At 45.2% G+C, this 1968-nt stretch overlaps 1 protein-coding gene across 1 annotated transcript; it reads left to right on the forward strand.

Annotated features, from left to right (window-relative positions):
- The first annotated feature begins 284 nt into the window (after positions 1-284).
- Positions 285-1129, forward strand: LOC105048376 (RING-H2 finger protein ATL32). The gene has a single exon (XM_010927677.4). The coding sequence runs from the start codon at positions 339-341 to the stop codon at positions 849-851; it is 513 nt and encodes a 170-aa protein (XP_010925979.3). The 5' UTR covers positions 285-338; the 3' UTR covers positions 852-1129.
- The last annotated feature ends 839 nt before the right edge of the window (positions 1130-1968 follow it).

A 1968-nucleotide genomic window follows, 5' to 3' on the forward strand; every position in this document is an offset into this window, starting at 1 on the left:
CATCTCACCAAACCAGGGGCTACCGCAGTATTGAGCTCTAAAAGAACCGAGTGAAGTACCAGTTGATGTTTACCAACAAAAACAAAAAAAAAGAGTATCAGCTGATAGACATCAAGTTTCTTTAATTCTTTTTTTTAAAAATGGAGATAGACATCGAGTTTCTATCGCTCACAACTTATCCAGTCCTTTCAAAAATATCTTTTGAGTCGAACTCCAGGCAGATATCTTAAACCATAAGTTTCTTGCCACATCGCATCCCTATACCCTGTTCGCTCATAGCAATTGTGATAGCTTAATTTTTGTCGTTAAGTTGATTAAGAGATATATAACAGAGAGAGATGGGGGGGAGAAAAGATTCTACCAACCAGAGCATCATGTCCAGCAACGGATGGCACGCCATGGAGGAGCAAACAGGGAGCTGCTGCAGCGTGGTGGCGACACTCGTGCTCCTCGGCATCTTCTTGGGTTCCTGCACCATCCTTTTTATCGTCTTCTTCTTCTCCCGCAGCTTGCTTGGGAACACCTGGCATGAGCGCGCTACGGCCGGGCTCGACCGCTCCGCCATCCGCGCCCTGCCCACCTTCGCCTACCGAAGAGCCACCTATCAGGGCTCCGGCAACGGGGGCAAACAGGGGACATCAGCGGAGTGCGCGGTCTGCATCAGCGTGGTGGAGGACGGGGAGGAGGTGAGACTGCTGCCGAACTGTAAGCATGTTTTCCATGTACAGTGCATCGATATGTGGTTGTACTCCCACTCCACCTGTCCCTTATGTCGGACCGCGGCCGAGCCCAGGAAGACGGCCAAGAAGGCGGTGGCAGGCGACGTCGACCTTGCAGCCGCCGCCGTCTGAGTCGTTGATATTGTGGTGGCAGTGCGAGAGAGCTTGTTGGGCTCAAAGGCAGGGGGTTAGCTTCAAGAATGGATTCGCCCTTCTGGATGATGCTGAGTTTTGAAGAGAGAGAAAACTTGGAGAAGCAGTCCTAACTTGTGAAATTCTGTATATTTATTCTTTGATTTACCTTATTTTCGTGTAAATTATATGGATGACTTGTAAATTTGAGAGAAATGAAGGGTTCCTGCTCTAGGAATTCTGTTTAGTGAAGGGCTTGCCTGCTCGGGTTGTGTTTATCTGCAAGCATGTTTTCATGGTTTTGGGTGGTGATTGGCTAATTAATGGCGGAGTGGAAGCTTCAGAGAATTGGTACTCGGTGAAAAGGCCGATCCATATGTTCTGAATTCAAGCAACCATGGGGACCTGTTTGGACTGTCAATGTTATAGAAGACTTCAGTTCTGCTTCACAGGCGATGATGAATGATTACTTTGTCCTGGGAACATATGATACACCAATTTGTGGGATGATAAGGCTTAACATGAATGTTATATTGATAACTGCTGCTCCTCCTACTATATTTCCTCGGGCTGTAATGTTTAGCTTTACCTTTCAGGTCATCAGGATCTGTAGGATATATCGCTGGGAGACTGATTCTGGAGCAATGTCTGCTATGTGGAATACTTGGACACATGCTGAAACATTACCTGGATCCATTACTTTTATTTTCTTCGACATAACATATGCTGTATCTTATCGTGGCTGGCTTTATATACACTCCATTTTCATTGGTGGACTGCTACTATGGAGGAGTCTCAGCATCTCAACTTTCGTCTTTCTACTGGTATCTGGATGGATCATCTACAACACTTCATAGTTTTGGTGCTCACTTCTGAGTTGTATCTATGCTGGGATTCCAAATTTTGTACAGGGTGTATGGTTGTTAGTCTTTGTGATGTAACCTTACGCTTCGTTTCTTATGTTTTAGTCTAGCTTTCAGTTCCTCTTCTTAACTGACAAAAAAAAGGGCGCACGCCTTAGTTTGTTATTGTCTGTTCTGTTACTTGCATGGAGTTTAGGTTTACAGGATCTGTTTGGGATGCTGCAGCTTTTGGTGAAAAAATAATTTTAAGTAAA

This window comes from Elaeis guineensis, chromosome 7 (assembly GCF_000442705.2).
Source record: "Elaeis guineensis isolate ETL-2024a chromosome 7, EG11, whole genome shotgun sequence".
In the NCBI taxonomy this organism is placed as follows: domain Eukaryota; kingdom Viridiplantae; phylum Streptophyta; class Magnoliopsida; order Arecales; family Arecaceae; genus Elaeis; species Elaeis guineensis.